At 41.0% G+C, this 24,359-nt stretch overlaps 1 protein-coding gene across 2 annotated transcripts in view; it reads right to left on the bottom strand.

Annotated features, from left to right (window-relative positions):
* Itch (itchy E3 ubiquitin protein ligase) overlaps positions 1 to 24,359 on the bottom strand; it is a 91,443-nt gene that overhangs the window by 30,084 nt on the left and 37,000 nt on the right. For both annotated transcript variants that reach the window (XM_008762336.4, NM_001005887.2), the window contains exons 7-13: positions 17,314 to 17,359; positions 15,473 to 15,630; positions 13,204 to 13,399; positions 10,951 to 11,046; positions 9,041 to 9,215; positions 4,602 to 4,671; positions 1,844 to 1,928 (exon numbers count right to left, since the gene is read on the bottom strand). In XM_008762336.4, the coding sequence (XP_008760558.1) occupies positions 1,844 to 1,928; positions 4,602 to 4,671; positions 9,041 to 9,215; positions 10,951 to 11,046; positions 13,204 to 13,399; positions 15,473 to 15,630; positions 17,314 to 17,359 (826 nt within the window). The remainder of the gene's footprint in view (positions 1 to 1,843; positions 1,929 to 4,601; positions 4,672 to 9,040; positions 9,216 to 10,950; positions 11,047 to 13,203; positions 13,400 to 15,472; positions 15,631 to 17,313; positions 17,360 to 24,359) is intronic.

Raw genomic sequence — 24,359 nt, 5'->3', positions numbered from 1 at the left:
TAGTGAATAATAATTTTAATAAAAAATTTAAGAGAATATTTAGTCATATTCTATAATTCAATACAAATGTCAGTATGTAGGTGGAAGAATGGTCACTCAGGGTAAATGGACATCTCACTGGAGTCCACAGACTTCCCTGGTTTGTAACATTTACATATTACCAACATTAAAGCATGCCTCTCTCCTTTAGCAATGGGGATTAGGACTCCTCTCAGACTTGTCTCTGTAAATGTCTTCCTTCTACTGTCTCTAGTATTTCTCTATAAAAAATATGACTGAATATAATTCGGCAACTCTAGTGGCTTTTGTTATTGCTGTTGCTGCTGCTGTTCTCAGGCAGGGGCTCACTAAGTAGTCCAGACTAGCCTGGAACTCACGATCTTCCTACTTAAAGTCTCCTAACTGCTTGAATTACTGGTGTATAATGCCATTAGAGAGATAGAGATAGGTAGATAGACAGACAGACAAACAGACACACGATTATATATAATTATATATTACACTTCCTATAGGATATATCACACATCTTATAGGACTGGTGTTTATATAAAGAGGTGAAATTGGGGGGTTGGGGATTTAGCTCAGTAGTAGAGCGCTTGCCTAGCAAGCGCAAGGCCCTGGGTTCGGTCCCCAGCTCCGAAAAAAAGAAAGAAGGAAAAAAAAAAAGAGGTGAAATTGGAACAAAAATGTATATATAAAGAAAGCTGGGCTGGAGAGATGGCTCAGTGGCTAAGAGCACTGATTGCTCTTCCAGAGGTCCTGAGTTCAAATCCCAGCAACCACATGGTGGCTCACAACCATCTGCAATGGAATCTGATGCCCTCTTCTGGTGTGTCTGAAGACAGCTACAGTGTACTCACATACATTAAATAAATAAATAAATCTTTAAAAAAAAAAAAAAGAAATGAGGTTGGAACCTCACTCAGTTAAGCTAATGAGTGTTATTAAAAAAAAAGAAAGAAAAGAAAGCTATTTGAAGACTAAAATACTGCTGATACAAGTCAACAAACTATAAGTTAGGAAAAGCCAGGCATGATGACCCATTCCTTTAATCCCAGCACTTGAGAAAACGGCAGGCACATGTCTGAGTTTGAGGGCAGCCTGGTCTACAGAGTGCGTTCCGGGCGGCCAGGGTTACGAGGAGAAACCCTGCCTCAGAAAACAAACCAAGGAGGAGCAGCAGAGGAGATAGAGTAGTGGCTGCTCGGGGGCTGGACCACACCCTTCCCTGTGCCTTCAAAGGTGTCACAGAGTCTGGTGACACCTTGATCTCTGATTTCTAGCCTCTAGAGCGCTAAGAAGATATGCTTACACGTAGAAATAGAAACAGAAACAGAGTTACTCAGTCTACCTCTGCCTCCCAGTGCTGGAATTAAAGGCATGTGAATTACTTTGAGCATGTGTATTTTTTTTTGTTGTTGTTTTGTTTTGTTTTAAACAAGGTCTTAGCTAGCTTTAGCACACAGAATGACAAACAGCTCAGAGAAATCATTGTATAGTGTCATCAAAGCATTAAAAAGGCAACTTGTAACGATAATATCTCTTCATATATGAAATGATAAACATATAAATATACTGAGATGTCTACAACTACAGAATTTTTTTTTAGTTCTGTAACTGTATTTGGTGGGAAAGAGTTGTGCCCTGCCCCATGAAACTCATGAAATTCCAGCTTTTCATTACAGGTAATGATTAATTACATTATAAGCTAATTACATTATGAGCACTCATTTTTCATCTTCAAAGATATGCGGGTAATTCATTGTAAGGTCTTTGGGGAAAATACATAAACGAGTCAAAGGTACATAACCTCTAGAGGCCACACACACACTGAAGTTCTTACCCTTGGCTTCTGGGGTCTTCCCACTGTGTAATCCGAGTGTTGTGGTTGACAAAATACACTCTGCCGTTGCTATCAGTTCTCTTCTCTTCATTAAATAAAAAATGAAACACACAGCATTAATGTTGGAATAGTTTTCCTCTCAAACTAAGACAAAATAAGCTGAATCTGCCCATTCGGTGATTGCTGACTTTGTAATTTCTTTTTCAGATCACACACGTGAAAGTATATTCTAGCTTTTGAGCATATGCCTTGCCCCCATCTCACTAATCCAGATGTTGGAATAATCTTTTTGTACACTGTGTGAAGATGTGTCTCTGTCCTCCTTCACCTGCCTATGGCACCTTTTGATTGGCCTGATAAAGAGCTGAACGGCCAATAGCAGGACAGGAGAGGAGAGGTGGGACTTCCACAAATTCTGGGAAAGACTCATCCAGGGTGTCATCAGCCAGAAACTGAGGCAAGGTAACAAGCCACAAGGCAGAACGTAGATCAGTATAAATAGGTTAAGTTACGTGAGTGAGCTGGGAACAAGCCATCTAAGGTCTAAAGCATTCATAATTAACATAAATCTGCATGCCAGTACATGGGGAACTGGTGAGTCAGAGATAATCCAGCCTTACCCACTCACACTTTTGAGAGTTCTTTCCAAATCTTAGTAAAATTATAAAATATTATTTTTGGGCTGGGAGCGGTCTTTGCACTTAAGAGCACTTGTGCTATTCTAGAGGACCTAGTTCAGTTCCCAGCACCCACATCAGGTAGTTCACAACTGTTTGTAACTCAAGAGTACTCGAGGTTTCTGAGGTATTATGTGCACATATCCACACATAGACCCACATATCCACATAAAATAAAAAACAAAAAAAATTTAAATAAAAAAATTTCTAAGAAGCTAAAAATGATTATTTTACATTGTCCTGCCCATCTAACTTTCCAGCTACTTAGCTTTACACAAATGACATCTCGGTTGGTGCGTGTTAAAGTAGATGTGAACTTAAAGTCTATGAGTACTAACTAGGTAAGCAATTTATGCCTGAGATACTCCTCCCGTAGCTCAGTCTCACAGATACAGAAGGCAAGAACAACCGTGCAAGAAAGCTTTTCTATAAGGGCAACACAGCCCACAACTCAAAATGCTGAGACCAAGGGGTGATCTTTTCTACAGCTGCTTCAAAAGAGTAAAAATGGCGTGATAATAATCACCACCATAAAGACGAGTCCAAGTTCTTCTGCCATCAAATGAAAGGTCGGGGCTGGAGAGGTGGCTCAGTGGTTAAGAGCGCTGACTGCTCTTCCTGAGTTCAATGCCCAGAACCCATGTGGTGGCTCACACCCATCTGTAACTCAAGTTCCAGATCTGACCCACTCTTCTGTAGGCACCAGGTTACCCATGGTACACAAATACATATGCAGGCAAAACATGTGTGCATTATAAAAGTAAACATAAATCCTAAGAAACAGAGGGTAGAATATAAACGTAGGGCTTTCATCTATACACAAATAGGACTGTAGAAACAAAGCATATGATCGATGTGTAGCAATGCAATCTGACAAGTTAGTTTCAACACCAAAGGGTCACACCTCCTTTTCTAAAGCATTTTGTTTTGTTTTATATCAACCATACACTGACCATTCCACTACCCTGACCATCCCTACACACCCCTTCTTTACAGAGAAAGGGCTTATTTGGCTCTGTTTGGTGATGGCTGTATATATGCCTAGTGGATGGGGATGTGCACATATACAAGCACGTTTATGCACATGCATATGGAGCCCAGAGGACAGCCTCACATGTGTTCCTTCTCAGGGACTACTTTGTCTTTTGAGCAAGAGTTTTTCCTTGATCCAGGACTCATTTGATTGAGCTAGCTTAGCCAGCCAGCAAACTCTAGGGATCCTCTCAGGTATCTTCTCCCCAGAGATTATAAACACCTGGCACCACACCCATCTTTCTTCATAGGGAGTGGAGAGTAAACTCAGGTTCTATACTTATACAACAAGCACTTCACTCTCTTTCTGCCTTTGGTTGTTTTGTTTGGTTGAATCAGGATTTCCAATAGTTGATGCTGGTTTTAAACTCAGTGTGTAGACAAGGCTGGCCCAGAACTCCTTGTGCTGAGGTTAGAGGCACATACCAACCATCTCTCTGGGTTATTACTAAAATGTTTTGAGTATAAATGATTTTAAGAAAAGAAACGATGGGTTTTTCTCAAGATGGATTATATATGTTCCCGTCTATGTACAAGCCTGGCTTCCCTCAGATTTTTAGACGAGTCTCTCTGATCCTGGAGGTCCCATTTGATAAGGCTCCGCTGACCAATAAACTTCAGGGCTCTCCTGGTCTCCCTGACTTCCATAGGGCTGCAGGCATGTGCTACCATGCCTGGCTTTCTACCTGAGTTTTGGGAATTCAACTCGGATACTCCTGTTTGCACAGCAAACCTGTTTCTTACTTAAGCCATTTCCCCAACTCAGCTTCTTTTCATTAGAGATGATCTGGTCTAAAGTGTTTGGTGACAGTAACAGACACTGGCATCCCAAGAGTACTACAAGAACATAATCTTGTGAAAATGGCCTTCCTCTGTAAGCATTAGCATCCTTGAGTTCCTTCCAGATTACTGTATCAATAATCTGTTTCTTTTCACTTTTTTACAATGCTAGTGACTAGACTCGGAGCTCTACCCTTGCTAGACAAACATTTCTAGTCCTGATTTTCTAATTAACAGATTTTTTAAATTAAAAAAACTAATGTGCTTACCCCATCCAGGGGGCAAAGGACCAAGGGGATCAAACTCTTTGTTTTGTGATGTAGCAAACAAATCTTGATTCTATAAAAGAAATAAATAATTAAACAAATATAATTCATAACATAAACACATGATTTCAGAGCAAATGTATGAATTTCAGTATGACTTCCCTAGTGTACACAATACAACATATTCTTATAGAATTCACACCTTAGAGAATTTTATACAGTACTAAAATACTTACTTACTAAAAATATCTTTGAAAACCCTATGTTATAGCAATAAATGTTGGTTTAAGATATAGCAAAAAAAAAGAAAGAAAAAAGAAAAAAGAAAGAAAGCAAGCACTATGGAATATTATCTAACATTTAAAAATTATGTAAAATTAAAATAGTACGTAATTACATAAATTCTTACCTATAAATTACTAGGTTTTTTTTTGTGATACAAAGTTTCCTCTACTAGTAACATAAAAATTATACTCCCTACCTCCCCACAAGACATTTATAAAACCAAAACCTAGAGTGGTAAGATAGCTGAAAACAATCTTGCATGTGTACTCAAAACCACAGAGAAACAGGAGACAGATGGAGCTGGAAGTAGAAAGACAATAGGTGCCACCAAAGGGTATTAAGTATCTATTTCTAATAGAAGGCAAGTGAGTCCTGGCGAGATTAAGTAGCTTATTCAAAGTTACTCAAAGTAACTGTGGAACCAAGAACCAGATGTATCTGACTCCCAAGTTATCTGAGAATCCTATGGGAACTAGGGTTGCAAACAGCAGGCAAGTTTAGTAGCCACACTTAGAAAAACAGAAACTAAAATGTAAAACAGAACAGAGCTAAAAAGAAGAAGAAGAAGAAAAAAAAAAAGAGGAAAGAGAGGATATGACTGGCATGAGCTTCTAGCTGTTTAGAAGGCTTAGCCAAGAAGATCTGAAGGTGAAGGCCGGCCTACACCAAGGAAGAGCAGCAACAATGTCTGCATTGGCCCATGGCAGTAGGTTCCCACAAGGACACAAGGTTATGAGGAGTATAGCAAGCTGAGGCATGGCCAGCACTGGGATCACCTTTCCAAGCACATAACGTTTCTGTGGCAAATGATAAGGGGGTATGTGGCTCTGCACCATATGAACAATGCTTCGTGTCACTTGGTTCCTAAGCCACGTGAGCCCTCAGGCTCATGAAGAAGATGGTGAGGATGTACATCCAAGCAAGCCCAGAGGATGTGTGAGGAGCGGAGATGGTGTTGACTGTCATGAGGAAAGCAGCTGCCAAGAAGTTCTAAGTCTACCTACCCCTCAATAAACATGCCCCCACACTGTCTCTGATGAAGACGAATTTGTCCACTCAATAAACAGACACCATTCTAATGATGAGGTCCAACAAAAAAGGCAGCAGAGGCTGGAGAGATGGCTAAAGTTAAGAACACAGGCTACTCTTGCAGAGGACCTAGGTTCTGCTCCCAGAACCTTTATGGTGGCTTCACAACCATCTGTAATTCTAGTTGCATGGGGATGTGAACTTCTGACTCTGAATACTACATGTATGTGGTGTACAGATAAACATTCAGGTACTCATACACATAAAAGTAAATAAGGCCCTAAACAAACAAACAAAAGAAACAGGCAAGAAAATGGAGGAAAGGTACTCTCTGGGAGGGAAAGGAAAGCCATTTTCCTCTGGTGCAATGTGAAGAAAAGCTCACACGGTGCTGCGGCACCAGCAATGGAGAGGCTCAGCTTCTCCCAGCCTGCAGAGCTGGTTCTTTGGTTTAAATTCTATCCACTACTGCAACAAACTGATTTGTTTTGACATGAACTATTTTACTTTTCTCAGACACAGTTCTGTGATACTTTATGACTTTAGGTTATAACATTCCTAGCAGCAAATCACACAGCAAGGAAAACACTGATATATACTTTGTATATTTATCACTATATTTACATTATTAGTCTGAAGAAAAATATGTATTGACATTTAGTAAAGGTTTTTTGTTTCTTTTTGTTTTGTTTTTTGTTTATCTCTACTCTACCCTGACCCAACCCAGACAAGGTGGCTGACCTGGAACTCACAACATAGACCAGAATGACCTAGAAGTCAGAGATCCAATTGCTTTCACCTCCTGAGTGCTGGAATTAAAGCCATGTACCACCATGTCTGGTTATCTTTGGTGTTTTGGGTTTTGTTTTGTTTTGGTTTTGCTCTTGTTTTTTTAGTAGTACGTTAGTGTCTTGAGTTGTCTGGGCTGGTCTTGAACTCTTGAGCTCCACTGAGCCATCTGGTCAACTTCCCAAATGCTAGAATAATAGGTGAACACCATCAGCCCAGCTTTGTAAAGCAAGTACTTTGTAAACTTCCACGGAGTAGACACATGTATAATGTAACACTTTGAGGACCACAAGCTCTTCAGCTGAGCAGCACACCAGTCTATTCAGGAGACTTTATCAGTAAGTTGTTAACCATTCCCAACTATGCAACTAAGTCAACCACTCTGGAAATCAATTTGGAGGTTCCTCAGAAAATTGGAAATAGGCCTACCTAAAGACCCAGATATTCTACTCTTGAGAATATACCCAAAAGATGTCCCACCATGCCACAGGGGCACGTGTTCTACTATGTTCATAGCGGCCTTATTTGTGATAGCCAAAAGCTGGAAACAACCCAGATGTCCCACGACAGAAAAATGGGTACAGAAAATGTGGTTCATTTACATAATGGAATACTACTCAGCTATTAAGAACGAGGACATTCTGAGTTTTGCAGGCAAATGGAACTAGAAAAATATCCTTAGTGAGGTAACTCAGATCCAAAAGGACATGCACGGCATATTCTCTCTCTCTCTCACACACACACACACACAGACACACACAGACACACACAGACACACACACACAGAGAGAGAGAGAGAGAGAGAGAGAGAGAGAGAGAGAGAGAGAGAGAGAGAGTCTACATAGAACTCAAAAAGCTGAAGGGCCCAAGTGGGGACACCTCAGTCCCACTTAGGAGGGAGAAGAAAGCAACCACAAGTGGGAAGGGAGGGAAAGGGGATGGGGTGGGAGGAGAGGGGAACATGATCTTGTATTGGGTTGGGGGGAAAGGACTGAAGTCCTGAGGACCAGCAGAAAGAATGGAAACAGGTAACCTTAGGAGGAAGGAGGTTGGGAGGACCCTCCAGAATGTACCAGAGACCTGGGAAGTGAGAAACTCTCAGGACTCAAGGGGGGGGGGGGAGCTAGATGAAAGGCCCTACAGTGGGGAGAGGAAACTTATTGAATCCACCTCCAGCAGAAAGACAGGGCATCTAGGGAGGAATGGGGTTGCTATCCCACAGCCAAAGCTCTGACCCATAATTCTTCGTGTTTGAAAGAAATGCAGGGATGGAAATGGAAAAGATCCTGAGGAAAAGATGGTCCAGAAACAGACCCCAAGTGGGATCCAGCTCAAGGGGAGGCCCGAGGACCTGACACCATTACTGAGGCTATGAGGTGCTCACCACCCTCCAAAACACCCAACAAACAGCTGAAAGAGTCAGATGCAGATATGTGCACCAACCAATGAACAGAAGCTGCTGACCCCTCTGGTTGAATTAGGGAAAAGCTGGAGGAAGCTGAGGAGGAGGGCAACCCTGTAGGAGGACCAGCAGTCTCAATTAGCCTGCAGCCCTGAGATCTCTCAGATACTGGATCACTAACCAGGCAGCACACACCAGCTGAGATGAGGCCTCCAACACTTATACAGCAGAGGACTCCTGGGTCTGGGTTCAGTCAGAGAAGATGCACCTGACCCTCAAGAGACTGGAGGCCCCAGGAAGTTTAGAAATCTGGTAGGGTAGGTGGGGGGGGGACATCTTTGTGGAGACGGGGGTTCCGGGGGAGGGTATGGAATGTGGAACAGTCAGAGGGTGAGCCAGGAGGGAAATATAATCTGGAGTGTAAAAATAAATAAATTAGGCTCCCTGAGACTTGAACTTTCAATTTTTCTAGTAAGTTACAGGCAATTCTACATTTAGAATTGTTTTAATTCTTTTCAAAGTGCTTGGGTTCATTTTTATTAATCCTTTCTCCATGGATTTTAAAGAGTTCTAACTTCTTTTCTGTCTCTTTTTAACATTAATAGGAAAGAATCCATGACAAGATCAATACCTACAGAGGGCAGCACCTAGGTTACCATCCCACTGCCCTCCATTAGTGCTCACACGATGCATGCAATCAGGGTTTGAACACTGAAGACTGCTTGTTTATACAGAGTTTTGCCTGCATGTACACCTGCATGTTAGAAGAGGGCATAGCTAACTGTAGCTGGTTTTGTGTCACTATGCAGTTGCATGAATTGAACTTAGGGCCTCTGCAAGAGCAGCCAGTGAGTGGTCTTAACCTCTGAGCCTTCTCTTCAGCCCAACACTGAAGACTTTTATCAATTACAATAACCAATAAATCAACCGCTCTTACCCCAAAGATGAATCTCTGGTTAAACTGCTGCATTGCTCCCTGAAGTTGACTACGCTGGAGCTGCCACTGCTCATAGTTCCGGACAGATTCCAAGGTCGGCCTCTGCCATGTTGTGGTTCTCGTGAAATGGTCAACATAATAAATACGTCCCATATTGTCCACACGCCGTTCCCAGCTGAACCAGAAAAGAAACCACTAATTTAAGAAAACTTGTACAAAGCATGTAAGGCTTTTACCTTGAGAAACGACTATTTTTCTCTTTGTACTGACAACGAAATCCAGGGCCTTACACATGCTATTGAATACAGTGTCACTGACCTGCATTCTCAGCTCCTGATTTACCTGAAGTCATTCATTCATATTTACAAAGTGAACTTCAATGTTTCTAAAATTTTGTCCTTTAAAAGCCTGTAACATGGGCTGGAGAGATGGCTCAGTAGTTAAGAGCACCCAACTGCTCTTCCAGAGGTCCTGAGTTCAATTCCCAGCAACCACATGGTGGCTCACAACCATCTGTAATGGGATCTGATGCCCTCTTCTGGTGTGCCTGAAGACAGCTACAGTGTACTTATATATAATGAATAAATAAATCTTTAATTAAAAAAAAAAAGCCTGTAACATGTATCAGTGAGGCCTTTTAAATGTAATATATATTCAGAATAAGTATCAAATGAAAAAACAGTTTACACAGGAATACGACTAACTTTTAATTTACTTGTAATAATAACTTTAAGACAAAAAAGGTTTTTCTTCAAATTATTTCATAAGTATACTATACAGAATTACTAAAGATTGATATATATTATATCAGATTCTTTTGGTGGAGACAAATTAACACTATTGCCAGCATTCCTATAGAGTTTCTCATCAACACTTAATGATATTACCTGCCAATTTAACAAGTCAAACCACTTTTAGGTATGCATTTCTATAAGGGTTAGTCAATATTTGTTAATATCTAGCAAAGTTAATATTTTTCTAAAGATTCTGCACTTCTATGTATATGCACATGTGTGCTGGTGACTGCACAGGTAAGAAGGTAATGGATCCCCTGGAGCTTGAGTAATAGGCAGTTGTAAACTGTCTCATGTGAGGGCTGAGAAACAAATTCACAAACTACAAGGCAAACTCTCAAAGCCATCTTCAACCTCAGAAACACATACCCCTCACTCCATATTTGCTACATATTCCCTTTGAATTAAAAAAATATATTATCTTTCAATTTTATATAATATATACATTAAATGCTTAGTACCATGTGTACCATTTGCAATGATTTTAGTAAACATTAATTTTAATAATAGAGACTTTATCTTAATATCTAATAGGAGCTGCAGTTCTTTTCTTGGAATGGAGCCGCTGAGGCAGGTCTTACAGCACAGGCTGGCTTCTAACTTTATGTAGAGCTTTATGTCACCTTGCTCTCCTGACTCCAGCGTTTACTTCCCGAACGCTGATAATTCAGACAAGTGCCACCATGCTTAGTAGAGTTATACCTCTTGAAGAAACTAATTTAAAATTTTGTGGCTCTTAGCTGGCTAAAAAGCTCAGAGAGAAAAGTAAAAGAATAAGAACTATGGAATCTTTAAATTAGACAAGATAAAAAGAAAAGTCACTCTTCGTGGTATGATACGCATGCTATGGCACACAGGTCTGTAACCTCAGAACTTGCAAGGCTGAAAGGCTGAGGCAGGAGGATCAAGAGTCTTCTCAGGATATGCAGGGAGACTCTAACAACAGCAACAGCCCTCTCAGCGTGCTCAGAGTTGCTGCTTTAGCTCTCGTCCTCCTAGTCTGTGTAGCATCAAGCAAACAAAGGAGAGGAAGCGAACAGGGACCGTGGGAGACCACAGGCACACACACGATTTGGTGTCCTGGAAAAACCGCCATTTTTAAATTCAGACACTTACCCAGGAGGTAGAGGTTCCGGTCTATCCCATGTTGTTCGCTTTTCAACATGGTCTACATAGTAAACACGCCCATGCTGATCTACTCTCTGCTCCCACCTTAAATAGAAGTCAAAGACGAGTAAGAACATTTTGTATTAATTTGGCTTTTTTTTTTGGTTCTTTTTTTCGGAGCTGGGGACTGAACCCAGGGCCTTGCGCTTCCTAGGTAAGCACTCTACCACTGAGCTAAATCCCCAGCCCCTTAATTTGGCTTTTTAATCCTGCCTACATCTTTCTACCTTAAATAATCATCTTAAATAAACATAACTGAAGAAAATGAACCTGCAGTCTATACAGGAGAAAACAGAATTAAAATACAGTCAAGAAATGTCATCTAAAAAGAGAGGGAAAAGCCCGAGAGTGATACCAGCTCAGTGAATGAGTTTTCTTTCTTGTGTTTGTTCTTGAAAAAAAAACATGCATTTCAAAGCCAGTCAATCCACCTAGAAGACCAAAGTGTGTCTATCTAATCTGGCTACACTCCGAACCTGAGAGGAGACAAAAGCATCAATGCCCTGGAACTTGAACAACTGAGCTAACTGAAAGACAACATTTTGACTACAATCTTTAAAAAAGACAGAATTTAAAGCATAACTCTTTATCAAAAGAATTCTTGCACATCACAGGAAGAGAGCTACAGACTAGCCACTGTAATGCTCTAGTCTTCTGTGCAGGTTTGTTGCCAAAGAGAACAGAAAAGCAGGAAACCATCCAGCTTGTTACTTTCACAATTACTTGCTTACTTACTTCTGTGTGTATGGATGCACTGACTGCATGTATGTCTGTATACCACGTGTGTTCCTGGTGCCCACAGAAGCCAGAAGAGGACATCAGATCCCTTGAGAGTGGAGTTACAAACAACTGTAAGTTGCCACATGGGTGCTTAGAATCAAAACTGGGTCCTCTAAAAGAGCAGCTAGTGCTCTTAATTGATGAGCCATTGTTCCAAACCTTATTTTTATTTTTAATTTTATTTTTTAGATTTACTTTAGTGTGCGTGCATGAGTGTTTTGCCTACATGTATGTATGTGTACCATCTGCATGCCTGGTGCCCACAAAGGTCAGAAGAGAGCACACAATTATGACCCATGTAAGTAGTTAAATTCTCATCATGAGTTTAACTTACCAGTCAGCAAATAACTTTGACTGGCATTCTGAGCCCTGAACATGAGTTTTTGTTTTGATTTGTGTGTGTGTGGTACTGAGGGTAGAACCTGGAACTACATACATACTACACAAGTTTTCTACCACTAGGCTATGCATTTATCCCTGATTGAACTCTCAATTTGAATATCACAATGTATATAATGTTAAAAATAGGAGTTGGGGGGGTTGGGGATTTAGCTCAATGGTAGAGCGCTTGCCTAGCAAGCGCAAGGCCCTGGGTTTGGTCCCCAGCTCTGAAAAAAAGAAAAGAAAAAAAAAAATAGGAGTTGGGGAGATGGCTCAGTGGTTATGAATACTTGCTATTCTTACAAAGGACCCCAGGCTCAGAACTGGCTGTAACTCAAATTCTAGGGGTCCAGTGTCCTCCTTTATTCTGCAGGCACCATCCACATGTGGTACACATACAGACAAGACAAGCAGACTTCAATTTAAGAAAAAATTTTAAAGTACAAATTAAAATGGGATTATAGAACTAACTTATCAGTTTACATTATTATATTGCTATGATGATTTTATAATGAAAAATTATTTGAGAATCTGCTTTTTCCCTACCTCATATAACTCGTTTATTACTTGGCTTTTGTTAACTTTCTATGGTGGTGGTGGGTCCCTCACTAACTGTTTGTTTTCCATGTGTACTGGGCAAACTTGGGCAGTAGAAGCAGAAGGGTCGCTACTTCAATGTTACCACAGTGAGTCTGAGGTCAGTGAGGGCCACATAACAGTCCACCTCAACACTTGAAAAAAAAAAAAAAAGTGGAGCAAGAGTCTCATGCTGTACCCCACGCTGTCCTGGAACTCACAACAATCCTGCCTCAGACACCCGAGTGCTGAGATTCTGGCGTGTGCCAAAATATCTAGCTCAGTTTCCCTACTTCCTGCAAGAGGAGCAAGCATTTAGAATACGGTAAGCTTTCCTGGATTCCAAACTCCCCGAATCAATTACGATTACCTAAAAGACAATTACGGAAGAATATACTATAATCTTTTTAAATTAATGAGCACACTCAAAGGCTTAGTAAAAAACAAATATTAACAGTTACTTACCCAGGTGGGAGGGGAGCTTGACTGACAGTATTCAGCGGCCTAGGGCCTGAGCCCCCAGAGATGGTCAGAGGAATTATTAACCCAGATGCTGCTCCTTCCGATGCACTTGAATTTACATTTGTATTTGTGGGTGGCAAAGAGCCTGTGCTAGATCCATCGCTGTCAGAGTTCGTGGATGGTGAGCCATTGACAGAAGCTATACAAGGTTGGGTAAAAGAGAAGAAGCTTTTGCTTTCTAAAATCTAACCAGTACAGAATTTTAACTTAAAACTTAAAAGGGAGTTGACAAATAAAACGGGTCTCATCAAATTACACAACATATACTATTCTAAATTCATAACCATATAAATAACTGTTTGGTTGGTTTTCCTGGTACAAGGAACTTGTGTATAATAGACAAGATACAACTCCTAACCCAGTAAAAACTTTTAGACTAGGAAACCATGGGTATCACTTTCCTGATCCTTAAAACTGCCTTCTCTATGTGACCCTGAAGATATGAGACTAATAGACTAATTTCTGATATTCGTAATGAGTGTACTGATGCCTCTGATAGCTAATTAGAAAATGATATTGTATATAAATGATACTATATAAATTCATACTCTTATTACATGAAATATGTTCATTTAGTGAACATTTTTTGATTTAAATATGATTATCTTTACTAGTAAGCTTGAATGTTTTATCAGATTTATTCACTTAATTTTTGTGTGTTTGACTTGCATGTATGTCTGTGTGCACCACATGTGGTGCCTGGAGAGGTCAGAGGCATCTCCTGAAACAGGAGTGATGGGTGCTGGGGATCGAACACAGTTCCTCTGCAAGAGCAACAAGTACTCTTTTTTTTTTTTTTTTTTGGTTCTTTTTTTCGGAGCTGGGAACCGAACCCAGGGCCTTGCGCTTCCTAGAGAAGCGCTCTTTTTTTTTTTTTTTCCAGAGCTGAGGACCGAACCCAGGGCCTTGCCCAGGGCCTTGCGCTTGCTAGGCAAGCGCTCTATCACTGAGCTAAATCCCCAACCCCAACAAGTACTCTTTAACAGTTGTCATTTTGTTCTTTTTTTTTTTTCTGGTTCTTTTTTTTTTTTTTTTTTTTTTTCCGGAGCTGGGGACCGAACCCAGGGCCTTGCGCTTCCTAGGCAAGCGCTCTACCGCTGAGCTAAATCCCCAACCCCAACAGTTGTCATTTTATTCACCCCTGCCCCAGTCAGCTTTTTAAAAGATAGAATGGACTAGGCAACCAAACTCTTCTGTATAAGATATGTCACAGCCATCAACCACCCAGTTTTACTCTAACTGCTCCGTACTGTTTATAAAACACATGCTAGTTTCATTCATCCATCCACTCTTTCTACCCCTACCCCTGACAGGGTTTCTCTGTGCAGTCTTGGCTGTCCAGGAACTCAATCTGATGGCCAGGCCCACGTCAAGCTCCAGAGATCCACTTGCCTTTACTTCCTGAGTGCTGAGATTAAAAGTGTGCACCGCCACCACCTAGCATTATTTTCATTCTTAGTAAAGTACTGTCTAACGGAATTTTATTCCTGAAAGAAAAACTTACAGAAAAGGCAATTCCTAATTAGATGCCTATGGAAAGACCCTTCTCAGTTTTTAAGTTTTTAAATGTAAAAATGCAGGGGGCTGGAGAGATGGCTTAGCGGTTAAGAGCACTGACTGCTCTTCCAGAGGTCCTGAGTTCAAATCCCAGCAGCCACATGGTGGCTCACAACCATCTGTAATGAGATCTGGTGCCCTCTTCTGGTGTATCTGCAGACAGCTACAGTGTACTCATCTATAATAAATAAATAAATCTTTAAAAAAAATGTAAAAATGCAGAAGCCATATAATATGTGCAATTCCAGCACTTGAGAGTTGAAGCAGGATTACTAGGTTGGAGACCAGCCTATACTACAGAGTAAGATTCTGTTTAAATAAAATACCAATGACCTAAAACAGCCTCCCTGACACCTACCTGATAATCAGTCCCCAAACAGAACAGTATTTAAAAACACTAGGCATGGCAGTATTTTCTTTTCTTTTATTTTATTTCAGAGCTGGGGATCGAACCCAGGGCCTTGCACTTGCTAGGCAAGCTGCTCTACCACTGAGCTAAGTCCCCAACCCTGGCAGTATACTCTCTTGATCCTAGGCTGAGGAAGGAAACATTTGAGGCTAACAAGGGCACCATCTGGAGGCTCTCTTATTAACCTTTCCTACCAAAAAAAAACCCTACTATTTACAAAACAGCACCAAAGGCTGCAATACATACCTGGTCTTCGTGGGGTGGGTGGAGGTGGTCTTGAAGGTCTAGGAGGTCTAGAAGGCTTAAAACCACCATTTGAAAGGGATGGAGAATTGTTCCCATTGGCCCTCTTGTTTTCCCCCGAGGCTGCAACCTCAGGGTCCTCTGATCCATTTGTGCTCACTCTGGATAAAAAGAAAACCACCTAATGATGTCATTTATTAAAAAGATATTTTTTTTTTTTTTGGTTCTTTTTTTCGGAGCTGGGGACCGAACCCAGGGCCTTGCGCTTCCTAGGTAAGCGCTCTACCACTGAGCTAAATCCCCAGCCCCTAAAAAGACATTTATTAAAGAGAACCCTTAAACAATGTAACTTTTTTTTTTTTTCTGGAGCTGAGGACCGAACCCAGGACCTTGAGCTTGCTAGGCAAGTGCTCTACCACTGAGTTAAACCCCCAACCCACAATGTAACTTTTGAAGGCACCAAAATCATACATATTGCTACCATGAGGACACATTCTCACAATTCTCTCTTGAGAGCCTGCACTCATATCTTGATGTGTACTGGCCTTTCCTAAGTGCCAGACAGGGCTACACATGCCTACAAACACAGCACTCTGGAAGTAGAAACAGGAGGAATTAGGATGTTTAAGACCAACCTTAACTACAATAAATGTGATTCTAACAAGGCAGAGTTCTAGTTGCTCTGACAGAACCACACTACAGACTTTGATTTCCCTAAAGACTTTAACAGTGTGTTACTTTTCTTCCCTGCTGGGAATGGAACCCATGGCTTTGGGCTCACTGGGCAAGTGTTCCAGCAACTGAGTTACAGCCAAGCTCTTTAAAACATTTTTAACATGAAAACGTCCACGTATTACATAGATAGGTAACATAGGCGTTTGCTGTACTAGTCTACCCAACTTCTTAACCATAATACTTTACTCTACTTCCTTTTATACAGCACAGTCTAGCCTTAAACCCAGATAGTCAGAGTTGGTCTTTGAATGCCTGACCCTCCTGACTACTTCCCAAGCACTGGGACTCCAGGCCTGTCCCCTGCTTGGCTCCTGCTTCATCTGTTCTCCCCAGCAGCAATGTGATCAGTTGACATGTTCTTTCTCTAATGACTTCTCTTATGACCCATGACATTGCTTTTTTGGTTCTCGTACTTTTTAAAGATTTATTTATATGTAATTACTTGTGTCTGTGTATAGGCACATATATTTAGGTAGGTGCCCACAGAGGCCAGAGATCCCCTAGAACTGGAGTTACACACAGTTTGTGAGATACCCAACATGTGTGCTAGCAGAATGTGCTTTTGGTTTTTTTTTGTCTTTGAAAGAGCAGCAAGCACTCCCTACGCTGAGCCATCTCTCCAGCCCCTTGCTATAGTTTTTGTTTCTGTAGAAACTAGATTTCATGTAACTCAAGCTGGTTCTGAATTACTAATCCTATTCTTTCTCCCAAACTAGATTATAAATGTGTACTAACACTACCAACTTTTTAATGATTATTTTTTTTAAAGACAGAGTTTCTCATTTAGTAGCCTAGGTTAGCCCAAGTCTACACTATATAGTCCAAGCTGGCCACCTAAATGCTGGGACTATATAGGTAAGTCAGAATACTTAGCCCATAACATATCAATCTGAATCTGAAAGTCAGTAATTATTCCCGTGTGTTATGTATGCACTTGTGCATGCATATAAGATGTGTTTACATGAGTGTCTGTGAAAGCCAGAAGAAGACCTCAGATCTGCTGAGCCAACTTTCCAGCCTCCTGAACCCGAAGTTTAAATGAATGGACGTAAGTTTACTCTCTCTCTTTCATGCCTATGTCTGCATGGTAAGCAGTCATGAGCTCTTACCTTGTTTCATCTTTGGGTCTGCAGCCAGCGTCATTCTGTGTAGCACCTTTAACATCAATAAGTTTAAACAAAATGAGATTCAAGAGAATAGTTTTCAACTTAAACTAAAAGAAAAGAAAGCAAAGCCTTTTATTAAACTATTAAATCTTTCTAATAACAAATATAAATCCAAACATGAACTTTAAAAGGAAAATATGATCTTCAAATTCTTCAATTCCATACAAGTGCATATCAATATTTAGTGAGAGGTTAGCTACTTCTGCATTTTCTTGAGATCTATTTATGGCTCTAACTCAACAAGCTAGCACTGGACTCTGCACGCCTTCTCCTCAGCCTTGTAGGATTAGAGTTGAGCATCTTCACACACAGCTTTTAACCATTTACTTTATCTGAGACATGGGAGAAAGTTACTAGTCAACAGTCAATATAAAAATAACTCCAAAATAACAAGGCTAATAATAACTCTTTATATAAAAATAGCTTGGAAAAAAATCAGAGAAAATGAAAGACACAAAGAATTCTCTGAGAACAAGACTGTCTGAAAAAACAAGTTTCAAAGAAACCAAAATGAATGCTATAATATTCATACATTCTTCCAGTTTTATTCACAGGAAGGATTCCTAGGATTCTGTCAGGACTGCTGCTAGAGGTAAACACCAAAATCAGTCTGTGGACACTGAAAGAGACAGAAAACTGAAAACCACATAGGGCTCTAGATGAACATGTTAGGAGAATTTCCTGCCTGCAGGAGTCTCCCCATCTGGGAGTGGAGACCCCTAGTGAGCTTGCTGACCCAGCGTTCACTGTCAGGAGAATTTCAGGAAGGAGTATGTGCCCCTTTACCTTGACTGGTTAGCTCTACCTCCAGGGGTCTGACTGATTGTATAATTGGTTAGGTAGTGGAGACCTTCGAGAGGGGGTGTGTGTGTGTGTGTGTGTGTGTGTGTGTGTGTGTGTGTGTGTGTGTGTGTGACCTGTGAGAGGGTGTGTGTGTGACCTTCGAGAGGAGGGTGTGTGTGTGTGTGTGTGTGTGTGTGTGTGTGTGTGTGTGTGACCTGTGAGAGGGTGTGTGTGTGTGAGGGTGTGTGTGTGACTTGGTGACGTATTCATTTAGCTACCTATTCTTACTTCAAGCCAGATGACAAGGTATCCTCGGATTGGCTGCCTGTAGCTGTGGTTGGCTGATCAGGTTCCTGGATCCAGGTTCTTATTTCTGAGAAATAGAAATTTTGGCCTAGTCTCCCAACTGCCAGTTTGCAGCCTGTCACGGAGTCATCCTTGCTCTGGCTAACTCAGTCCTCTCAGACTACATGCAACTGGCAAAAGCACAAAACTCCCAAAACACAGTCATGACTGCAGTAGTAAATCGCTAGCATACCACACCACAGCTACTTGTAAACTCATTACAAAGACACTGATTCATAACCAGATTATGCCACAGCTAGCAAGGGTGGTAGAAATCTGTTTCCCTTTTTATTTTAATTTATTTTATGTATGTGAGTACATTGTAACTGTCCTCAGACAGACCAGAAGAGGGCATTGGATCCCATTACAGATGGCTGTGAGCTACCAAGTGGTTGCTGGGATTTGAACTCAGGGCTTCTGGAAGAGCAGCCAGTGCTCTTAACCACTGAGCCATCTCTCCAGTCCTTTTTTCCTTTTTTTAAGTACTAATGATCATAGAGAAATATACATTTAAAAATGATACAGTGGAATGAATAAATGTGGAATTGTTTTGTAATTGAAACTGTATTAAAATCTACAGTATTAAAAACAAACTAGTAAACCATGTCACCTCAAAAACATGCTAAGTATGGGTTGGCAGATGACAGACAAAGGTGATTGCCACCAAACCTTACAACTTGCGTTTGAACCCTAGAACCCATCTGATGGAAGGAGAGAATGACTCACAAACGCTGGCCTCTAACCTCCATAGTCTCCCATACTCATACACACACATATGTAGAACACACATAATAAATGAATATAGTAATTTCTATAAAAAAGCATTTACTATACACCCAAAATGGTGAAGAACCTCATGATATATAAGATGTTTCTACAAACATAAAATGGTGCTGCTGGGAGTTCTCTGGAAGTTGGCAGTGAGGTGCTGAGTGACCTCCAGCAAAGTAGTAAATTTCCCATGTGGACAAATATACGTGAGGAGTTCAAGTCCCAGCATGTCAGCTTGCCCAAGGATATAGCCATGCTAGTCCTAGAATACATCTGATGTCCTGCATCTGATTAGAGATATCCTGGCAGTCAGCGAAGTCAGGAATGGTGACCCATGAACTAGAATCTCACATCCTACTGTTTTAGCAGCCATTACCCAAGAAGCCAAAGAAATGAAGCTGTGAACACCACCTTTCGAGCTTTACATGACTGTTCTTCCTCTCTAGCATTTTTCTGACAGTGTGATTATGTTGCTTTCTACTTTCTCACTTCAGTATTTAAAAGACGTCTGATCAATATACATTAGAATGTGCTTGCACTGTTCTTGAGTCAAGCCAATAATGCCATAGCCCTGTCATATGTGTGTGACTCTAAAGCCAGTGTGCTCCAGATCCAGCAGGCCACATGTGCTATATTCAGGAAGTGTCCAAGATCAGTTCACAGCTGTCACAGGGAAAGTTTGAGTTTCTTGTGGTGGTTTTTCTTATACAGGTGTTATATTTATGGTGACATGGATTTATGTTTCATTTCAATACACTGGAAACTTCCCATTTTATCTGACAACCTGTTGCATGTTACAAGACTGATTTAAAGAGGAGAATTCATAATCTTAAAAAAAAAAAGCCAAACCAAAACCATAACGGTGTAGGTCACTTGGTAGAACGCTTTCTTAATATGCACAAAACCCTGAATCTGAGCCTCAACAATGCATACACCAGGTGTGATAGTTCACACCAGTTACCTCATCAAGAGACTGCAATTAGTTCAAGGTCAGTCTGGGACACATAATACATTACAGGTCAACCTGAGCTCCAGTGTGAAACTATCGCAAAATAAAATGAAACAAAGCTTTTCATGTGCATCATCTCTTCTTTAAATGGTTGATGATGCACAGGACGTAAGTGGAGTGAGAGAACTATGCCCCAAACAATGTAGCATTGAGTAGTAAATCAAGCCAGTATCCCATTTCTCCCATAAGTAAAAACGTCACCAGTTGGAGTAGGGTAGCTCAGCAGGTAAAAGTGCTTGTCACGCAAGCCTCACCACTCATTTAATGTCTGGAACTTGCATGAAAAATCTAGACACAGTGGTGTGCACCCATAATCCAGTACTTCTAGAGCAAGCCTGGAGACAGACAGAAATGCCTAGGATCTCCCAGGCCAGCTGCCTGGGGTATACCGTAGAGCACAAGAAGAGGCCCTGCCTCACCTAGGCAGAGGTGAAAAACAACCCCAAAAACTGTCTTCTGACCTTTACACATGCACTATAGCAAATGGGGCACACACACACACACACACACACACACACACAAACACACACACACACACCATACAAATACACACACACACACACATGCACATGTACGCGCACAAGTGAACGCACACGAATAAATGAGAAAGTAACTTGAAGATGAGCATTGTGATAAGAAATCTTATCAAAATTCTAGATGCACAGGTTTTATCCACAGGAAGCTCACCTAAGTAAGCTAAATTAACAGAGTCCTCCCACCATAAAATAAGTTCCTAAAGCAACTTAGCAAACTTCTTATTCCTTATTCCTTGGCTGCCTGGCAATCTCAGAAACAAACATAGCTTGATTTGACATATCAGACCAGAAGCAGAACGCAGGTTCGAAACACTTTTATCTTGTGGCAGTTACCAGCTTTGAGGTCAGTCAGAAAGCCTCAGGCCAGCAACAAGGTAGGGAGTACTGAGCCAGACACTGCACTGGGCTGGGGACCCCAAAAGTAAAGTCAATGCTTTTTGGTTGCAGCAAACCCTGGTACTAGTTAACAAAAAGACATTTTCTCCAAATCAAAGAATTCCTGTTAGGCCTTTAAAATTTGGATAGACCAAGACAAATGGGAAATTTGCAATCAAAGAACATAAAATAGAAACCGAATGAGCCCCAATGAGGGAAAGAGAAAAATCATTTCTAAGTCAACATAGTGTTGCATGCCTATAATTTTAGTATTCAGCACTCAGAGGCAGACTCAAAAGACTGCTGCAAACTTGAGGCCAGCCTGATGCTCTATTTACATGGTGAGCTCCGGGCCAGCCAATATTATATATCAAGATCTCAAAACACCAAAAAATTTTAAAAAATCATTTATATCTTCAAAGGGTTTGGATAGAATTATTAAATAGGAAATATAGAGGAAAATCAGATCAAAAGAAAATAAAATTAGTGTACTGGGCATGGTAGCATACGATAGTAATCCCAGTACTTGAGAATCAGATAGGCTGCTGAATTTGAGGCCAGGGCTACTTAGGGAGACCTGTCCCCAAAAACTAAAGATAAGGGCTGGGAGTGGAGCTCAGAGTACTTGTCCGAAATGTCAGCAGCCCTGGGACTCACACCTAGCACCCATAACACACGAACGGAACGTGTGGTGCACATACCTTGATCCCAGCTTTTGGGAGGCAAAGCAGAGGACCAGAAAAATCCAAGGCAATCCCGAGTTACAGAGTGAGCATGAGGCTTGTACTACATGAGGCCCTATCTCAAAACTAAACAAATCTTTCAACATCCCCACACAAAGCCAGAAAATGTGAGACTAGCTACACAAGCACTAACAATTCCACTTACAAGTATATAACCAAGATAGTAAAACACCAGAGAAAATTTTCCTGAAAGTTAACAGCATTAGTTATAACTCAGAATAGCCAAAAGAAAATTCAGCTAAATGCCCACCTCGAGACGGGTAAATTGTAGTGTACCTGTCCAGTGGGATGTCAGCTACCAGCTCAGAGAGGGGGACTTACTGTGCAAGCATAAGGACCACTGCGCAGAACCTAACGTGCACATAAAAGCCACACCACGTGATCCAGCACATGCTATAACCACAGCACTGAGAAGGGAGGAAACAGGAGTTAGTGCTGAGCTTGCTGGTGGTCAGTCGGTCAAAATGCCAGAGCTCCAAGTTTAGCAGAAGATGTTGCCTCCAAGGAACAAGGCAGAACAATAGAGGAGAAAAGCCACTGTGTTCTACCTGCAAGTGTATAGCTGAACACACATAGATGTGCACACACATCACACGCACTCACAAACGTTCAGCTACAATTTATTATGATGTAGTGGTTAACTTTCATTGCCAACTTGACTAGATTAAACAATGCTTGGGAGGTTAGTAAAGCACACTCTGATGGCAAAGATGACGAGCTCGTCTGACTTAATGGAAACATTATGCTGGCCTTCTTAAGAGGTTGTGGGAAGCAGGAAATGGGGACTTGATGAAGGAGGTCATGGGGCAGCAGTGTCCTTAAGAGAATGTGTTTACTTGGCCTTTTCCTATATTCCTTTCTCTTAATTGCTGTCTTCCATAATGTGAGCTACTTTATTCTGTCATAGTCTTCCCTGTTGTGATGAACATATACTTCTGAAAGCAGGAATCAAAATAAGTAATTCCTTCTTTAAATTGTTTATGACAAGTATTCTGTCAAGGGGAGAGGGAGAGGGAGAGGGAGGGAGAGGGGGGAGGGAGAAGAGAGAGCCGACTCTTCAAGTTGTCTTTGGACCTCCACATTAGTGCTATGACATGTGAAGGCATCCACATACACAAATAAAAAAATGTGGTAAAAACCCTTTTTTAAAAAGAGGACTGCTTCAAATTTAAGACCAACACAGGGTACAGGGCAAGTTCAAAGACAGCCAAAGCCACACAGTGAGGCAGGCCCTAAAATAACAACAATAATAAAACCTAAGGCAGGCATAGTGGCTCACACTTAAAATTCCCAAGGTTCAAGAGGCTGAGACAAGAGGATTACCTTGATTTCAAAGTCAGCCTGGACTACAGTTTGGGACTGTTTCAATGTTACCCCTACCCCAAATAAAAATGTCGGGTATGTGGTCAATGGTTTAATGCTTGCCTAGCACAAGTTTAATTCTACGAAGAGCTTGGGGTTTTCTTCTCCTCATGGTATTTTTTTCCCTGTATTTTAAACTTTATTATTAAAAATGTTTCAAAAGTCTTTTTAAAAAAGAATAAAGATCTCTGTACACACACTGTCTTGTCTTAAAAAAGGCAGGGAGGGGAGGGAGACACAAGAAGTTTCAGTTGGTTAAGGCACTTGCCACCAAGACCAATGAGCTAAGTTCAGTGCCCAAGACACACAAGCTGTCCTGACGTCCACATGCAATGCACATTCACACAAGTTCCTGCTATAAAACAAAGCTGTGAGCTAAAGAGGAAATCAATCCTCCACTAGTGCGCACCAGAGGGTACCAGAACCTGACAGGCAGACTGCTCTATAAATCCATTCTAAGTAAAGTAGTCTGCTCAGACTAAACACCAGCTATTACTTTATGTTCCATGTCATAGGGCCTTTGGAAATCTGTGTTAAAAGCAAAATTAGAGACAGGCATAGTGGCACACTCCTTTAATCCCAGCACTTGGGAGGCAGAGGCAGGTGGAGCTCTGAGTTTGAGGCCAGCCTGGTCTACAGACAGTTGGAGCTACATAGTAAGACCCTGTCCAAAAAAGTAAAGTAAAGAAAAAGATAGAGAGGGAAGGGGAAGCAGGAAGAGGATTGAAATATTAAACATGATTAAATAAGTTTAGCATATTACTAAATGAGAAAAATATCAGTTATGAATATCCTGGAAAGGTTTTACTAAAAACACAATAATAAATCAGATAATCAGGGATCACTAGAAACTTCTTCATTGTGGTTAATTCCTCTTTAACACAAACCAGTATATCCTACAAACTATAAAATGTACCAGTACACAGATAATTAATCAGGCTTTCTACTGTATTATCACAAAAGCTATCTCTGCAAACATGGCTCGCAGAGTGAGTAAAAATGGCTAATGTGTTTTAGTTTGTACTGACTATCTTGTACTACCAAGGACCTGAAGTCATTTAAACT

The sequence above is a fragment of the Rattus norvegicus genome, chromosome 3 (assembly GCF_036323735.1).
Source record: "Rattus norvegicus strain BN/NHsdMcwi chromosome 3, GRCr8, whole genome shotgun sequence".
Classification (NCBI taxonomy): Eukaryota; Metazoa; Chordata; class Mammalia; order Rodentia; family Muridae; genus Rattus; species Rattus norvegicus.
This window is presented reverse-complemented; position numbering and strand designations above follow the sequence as displayed.